The following is a 6,738-nucleotide window of genomic DNA, read 5'->3' on the forward strand; positions in this document are numbered from 1 at the left end:
GTGATTTGTATGAGCATGTTGAATTGATTATGTCCTTACGTGTATGTCATGATGCCATGTGTGGTGAGTATTTTCTTAGTTTCTTGCATTGAATGACATCTAGAACTTACCATGTGTGTGCTTAACATGTAACTGGTATAAATTATGGAATATGATTGAGGCATTTCTTTGATAAGCCAATTGAACTCTCTTGTGTGCCTCCACAATAATTATCCTTTGTGAAGCCCCCATTGAGATTTTTAACCTTTATTTCCTTGATTAATCGCATATTGAGTCTAATCCCTTTTTGTTGATACCAAGGCTTTGTTTGATACAAAAGTTGGTCCTTAATGAACTGTGTCAATAAGCAAAGGGTAACATAATGGTAGAAGTGAAGTAGGGTGGAAATGTCTAATGTGATGAAATTAGAGAAAAGATGTGTAAATAGCCAATGATTAAAATTGAAAAGGCACTTGTATGTATAAAAACATGCTTAAATAAAGAACAAGTCCTAAACAAGTGCTTAGATAAATAAAAGGGCAAGTATTGAAAAGTGAAATGAAGGATATTTATGAGGTGTGCACCAAAGAAAAGAGAAGTGGTTGAAGATGTTTGAAAAACATTACAAGTGCATTAAGGAGGAATAGTCACTAATTATATCTGAAATGTACCCTCCCTATCCTTGAACCGACATTACAACCAAGTTAAGTCCTCTTGACTCCGTGATAAATGCATTGTGAAAGTTAAAGTGCACTAAAGGCAAGCCTATGGTATGTTAGAATATGCAAGAACATCATTTGTGAGAGTGAGAGTTTAAACTTTGAAAAATAGACCGTGATTTGAAATACAATGTGCAAACATGATGTTTGAATGAGGGAAAGGATATACAAAGTAATAATTTGGGCATTCATGACGCACATTTTGGTGTATTTGATGTTGGTATGTTCTTATATGATTACATTGACCCCGGAAATTCTGTGATGAGTTATTCATTGAGACTATGTGATGTTGATTTGTAAACTAACATGGTGAACTAAATTGTTGATTGATTGCATAAAGTGTGGATTATAAAAACATGATTGAATAGGTGTGGTTGATTTTAATGGGAGTAGATAAGTTCAAAGGTATTAATGATGAGTTAATAGTTGAGAGATTGTCCGAGGACGAACAAAGGCCTAAGTGTGGGGTGGTGATCTTGGGCATATTTATATGCCCATTTACTACGATTTGCCCGTATGTGTCTTATGTTTCAAGGACACTCTTCATGATAGTTATTGTGTTTTGATTGAGTATTGCAATAAATGTACACTAACCTACATGATTAGCATATGCAGGGGCTTCTAAAGAAATATAAGCTAAATAGGAGGCGACGAGAGCTGATAACACTAACCTTGAGAAAGTGTGTTAATCTCCCTGTGTAATTGATAGATCCTCATTCGATTCACCTTATCAAAGTGCTCCTTCAAATCTTCCTAGACTTTGTAAACACTTGTAGCATACATGATTCCACTCAGAAGTTCTTCACTAACTGTACTCATTAACCCTGATAAGACAATTGTGTTACAGGTTTCCCATTTCTCATGTAATTCATCTCTATACAGACTTCTGCTACAAGTTCCAGTGACAAAACCATATTTTCTCTTCCCTAACAACGCGATGTGCATCGATCTACTCCACAATCCGTAATTTTCAGAGCCAGACAACTTGATCGAAATTAACACAGCTCCAGAATGTCGGATGGGCTAATGTAGATCGGATCATTCTGATCAATTTTGAGAAAAAAAACTCTCTATCTAGTCGATCAATGACTGTTCTATGCTTCTACACAACTAGAATCGGTTTTTGCTCTGATACCATGAGAAACATTGAAGCTAATGACCTAAAAGTCCATTGATGATTACAGTGAAAATTAAATCATGGAACTAGAGAAGAAAGGGGCAGATATTTTTATTCAGAAGCTTCTGAATTTATACCTTTGTGAATGCTTATATACACATGAAGAAATATCTTCCTAACTGACTCTAATTCTAACAATCAATTGCAAAATAACTAGTTGGACCACTAACTAATCAGTGAGCAGTGTAACTAACTTTTGAACAATTGTAACCTTCATAATAAAACAGTTCTTAACAGTTTTTCTTATGTACAAAACAATTGCATGCAAAATTGGCTTTATCTTTCTTCTCATTTTTTCACATTTATGCTTATTTTACTTTATGGTTTTCTGGTAGTGTAATCAATAGTGTTGAAGACCTTTTTGGAGAACATCTTATGATTTGTTTTATCCTCGTATTCATTGTCTGTGGAATAAGGAGCTATTTTTAATCGACATAATAAGAGTGATTCGTGCTATTATAACCTGCACTATTTGGAATTCAGAAAGTCTTTGGATGAATCGCATTGTCAATCTTCAATTTGATGAGAAAGATTGGTGACTTCCTCTTGTTGGAAAAAAAAAGGTTTTAGAGGTGAAGTTAGTGTTGGGTATTTGTCCTGAGTTTCTTACTATAAATAAGTTTTCCTCTTTCTAACAGTAAAACGTAAAGTCTCCATATTTGGCTAGTCCTTTTCTTGTAGGAAAAGGTTTAGGACTCTATAAATAGAGACTTGTCCCTTAATCAGTATTCACAATGTAGTCCTAGGGGTTTTGAGAGTTTTGGTTAGGGGGAGAATTTGTGGAACACAAGTGATACGTTATCACTTGTTTGCACCTCCCATGTATTCCGAGTGAATTGGTTGAGGTTATTTCTCTCTATATTTTGTACTCTCATATTGATATAGTGGATTGCTCATCTCCTTTGTGGACGTAGGTCGATTGACCGAACCACGTTAAATCTTTGTGTCCTTTTGGTATATTTCTCGTTTGTCTTCTTATTCGTTGTCTTTCGGGGTTTGGTTTGCTAGCTTCCGCATGACACCTAATTGTTTCGATCCTAACAGTTAGGAGTATTAACAAGTTGCATAACCTCTTTGCTTCATTAGCAAGTATGCGAGTATGGAAGTGCTACTCTTCTTCCTTAGAAATTTGCATGATGTTTGCTAGGCATACATTATAGGAATATGTTTCAATCAGTTGAGGTTGTGAGAGGTAACTTTCCTATGAAATCACAATTGAGACTTCCTAAATACAGATGATCATCATACTCCAACACAGATGTCACAAATGACATGACCTTTCCAGTTGGATCATCAAAGCCTTTGGTTATCTTTCCATCAGCTGCCACATTCACTACCATTGCTTTGTCGTATGCTCCCATCACCCACTTCATCAATTTGGGGAAAGTTGCCAACAAATGTTCTATAGCTCTCGACTTGTGTATGAAATTTAGCCGTGGAGCTGTTATCTGTACCAGACAACAGATACATTTTCTTTAAACATTCCCCCTTAATTAACTTCACATTCAACAAAGGTGGGTTATAGCTTACCTGTATTAGAGCAATCCAGAACGAACCATCTGGAGCAAGCTTGATGTTATCTGGTGCACCAACAAGATTATCAATGAACATCTCTGTTTGTCCTTTCATTTCTTCTTTCAACCAATATTTGAGGCACCTAAATCTGATTATTAAGGACAGAAAGTATGTTGAATGCAACTCCCATTCCAATTGCCAAAACAATGTGTTAATGAAGAAACCGTGCTAGTGAATGGATTGAAAATTTGAAAACACTTACTTCCATGATTCACAGACTACTAAGTAATCTTGATCTGCAGACAGAGCTACCCCGTTTGCAAAGGCCAAGTTATCAAGAATTACAGATATCTGGTTCAGCGAAGGGCTATATTTGAGAAGCTGACCATGGGGCTTGGCCTCAAGCACGTCAAGGAACCATTCGTGGAGTCCAAATTTGGTGCTTGCCACACTGAAGTATACACTCCCATCTGATGCTTCCACCACATCATCTGCTAATCTGTACACACTCTTTAACTTTAACGATTTTAAATACACCTTTATGCCACAAGACAAGTGACATGGACATAAAAATCCAGAGATTCTTTTTGTAATTTTTCTGCTAACAGCATCATATAAACCATCATTGGTAAGGAAACAACAGATCATGTGTGGGTTAGGGACTCGTCACAAGTTCAACTTCTTCTAGACAAAGCGCTGGTATTCAAGTTGGTTGGGAAGAGGGTATTAGACAATTACCTTTGCCTAAATATCAACCCATTTCATACTGTAACATCAGTTGGAACTTTAAGTTATATTTATTCAAGAGATATACACGGCACAGAGCATATTATATTGTTCATTTTAAAACGAAATTGCACAAAAATCATAAAGTGATATTGGGAATTGATTCCTCCTTGCTCGTTAGGCATCATTCATTTTGTTTTGACAATGCAACTTTAGAGTCAGAAAGCTGGGCTAGATTGGCCTCTTACAAGTTTCCTCAATGTGGTAGGGAATAAGTAGAAATGTTCTTTTACTTGAAAGATTTGTTTAGTTTCTTCTGGTGGTTGGAATTTATATAAGTTATGTCGTTGTCGATCACCGGTTATTTAAGTAGTTAGGTCCGAATTTTACAGCAGAACTCACAATAAACTTGGTTATTGAATCAATCTCCCCAAACTTTATTGCCTCTATCTTATAGAATTGTACTTGATTTTAAAAGAATGGATATTTCTTTTTTACTATCACTGTTGGAATATTTTTGTTGACGACTTGGTCAGGGCGGTTCACAATTTCTTTGCTGAAGGCGCTGTTAAGCCCTAAGTTTGAATTCCAATTTCATTGCCCTTATTCCGAAAGTATAAAGTCCTTCTATGATTCAGAAAAAAAGTCCATGGTCCTTGTAAAATAAGCTGAAGTCATACCCTATAAAAGTAGTTTCTAGTATCTTCGGTCCATAATTCAAGGAGATGGAGAACTTGATGATAGTGTCATAAATAGTATTGGAGCGGGATGGATAAAATGAATCCTTGCATTCGAGACTGTGCGATAAGAATGTATCGCCTAGGCTTAAAGGTAAATTCTTTAAAGTGGTAGTCAGACCGACTTTGTTGTATGTGGCACAGTGTTGGTAAGAATGCCCACATTTAAAAGATGAATTTAGTGGAGATGAAGATTACGCTTAAATGAACAAGGAGTCGTATCATTAAAAACAAAGTTATATAGGGGAAGGCGCCTTGGCAAACAAGATGAGGAAATCAAGACTAAGATAGTTTGGGTATGTAAAATGGAGGTGTGTGGATGTATCAATAGAAGGTGTGAGAAATTTGACCGTAACAGGAGTCAAGAGAGGTAGAGGTAGAGATAGGTCGAAAAAGAACTAGGGAGGGTTGATTATACAAAATATGACACAACTTCAACTTACTAAGGGCATAAGACTAAATAAGAAGATGTAGAGGTGAAAGATTATATTAGAAGGTTAGTAGATAGCTAAGAGGGTGTTTGGATTGACTTAAAATTAGTTGGTCAAATCTACTTTTAAGTCAGATTTTACTTCTGGAGTATTTGACAAATATTATTATTTGTTGATTCATTTGATTTGTATCTTGTTGTTTATCTATCATATTTTCTTGGTACAAGTCTTCAATTTTACTTCTTCTTTTTTTCTGTCAAACGGAGGATCTATCGGAAACAAAAGGCAAGATCAAATAACTTGATCCAAATTGATATGTAGTGGTTTGTGATAAACAATCCCCCACCCAATTCCTCATTCTCTCTCCAATAAATTAAAAAAAAAAATTGGTGTATAAACTCATTGCTTTTGGTGGTGTAGAAGAAGATGAAATCTTAGTTACCTTATTTTTTTACCATTGACATGTGAAGCAAGAACAGTAACACCATCTTCTGTAACCTTAAGTAGTCCCTGCACATCATACACATTAATTAATTGTTGGTATTAGATAAAACTTGTTAATTAATTAATCATGTGTAGACAAGTGGATGATTTACCTCTTGAGCATCACAAACTAGAATATGACCAGCAGATGACACTTTAAGTCCCAATAATGTATCTCTCCCAATATATTTCCAGCTCTGCCAAGTCCCATTTTTGTGCCTTCTTTTAATCCAACCATCTCTAGTGGCTGTATACACAATTCCCATTTTATCCACTGCAACATCTTCTGGTCTATCTACAAATCCTTCTCCAAGTTTACTTACTCTCTGAAATTAACAAACATGAATATTTAACGTGGTTCATTCAATTGACTTAATCCATAAATATACATATAAGAAATTGATAGTATAATACTTGTGTCTCGTAAATTATTTGTCTAAACAAAACTCTCAAAGCCTTTAATTTTTTAAGGTTACCTGCAAATAACTGTTTGATGTAAAGGTTGGAGAGGGAGAAGGAATTTCAAGAATCTGAGGAGATATTGGTGAGAATAAAACAAGTTGGAGTAAAATAGCCAGCAAAATAACCATTAAAAAGCTACAAAAATACAGCATCGAATCTATAAGGAAGATAAAATGTCTGCAGATGAGATATGTTATACAGAAGAAATTCTTTGGTCCAAAATTTATACTATATCCCTGTCAAAATAATTGTCATATTTATCTCAAAATCTTACAAGTTTTCAGATAAATATTTTTTAAAATATTAATTGTTCTTCAAAATTATAACATCTTAATTATGACACATTAATAAATATATCATATTATTTTTAATCTTTTGTTACATAAAACAATCAAATATACCTCTTAATTAATACAATTTTTTAATGTGTAAATTAAACAAAACACACGAAGAATATTTTGACACGGAGGGAGTTTAACCAAGCCATACCAAATATGGGTAGAATTTGT

General features: G+C 34.7%; 1 protein-coding gene across 1 annotated transcript; it reads right to left on the bottom strand.

Annotated features, from left to right (window-relative positions):
- Positions 1-2,973: 2,973 nt before the first annotated feature.
- LOC102599193 (protein STRICTOSIDINE SYNTHASE-LIKE 4-like) lies at positions 2,974-6,448 on the bottom strand. Its single transcript, XM_006355706.2, has 6 exons — positions 6,244-6,448; positions 5,881-6,093; positions 5,727-5,794; positions 3,653-3,889; positions 3,406-3,538; positions 2,974-3,323 (listed from the first exon to the last, which is right to left on the bottom strand). The coding sequence occupies exons 1-6, from the start codon at positions 6,379-6,381 to the stop codon at positions 3,045-3,047; spliced, it is 1,068 nt and encodes a 355-aa protein (XP_006355768.1). The 5' UTR covers positions 6,382-6,448; the 3' UTR covers positions 2,974-3,044.
- Between the last annotated feature and the right edge of the window lie 290 nt (positions 6,449-6,738).

This window comes from Solanum tuberosum, unplaced genomic scaffold (genome assembly GCF_000226075.1).
Source record: "Solanum tuberosum cultivar DM 1-3 516 R44 unplaced genomic scaffold, SolTub_3.0 scf00206, whole genome shotgun sequence".
NCBI lineage: Eukaryota > Viridiplantae > Streptophyta > Magnoliopsida > Solanales > Solanaceae > Solanum > Solanum tuberosum.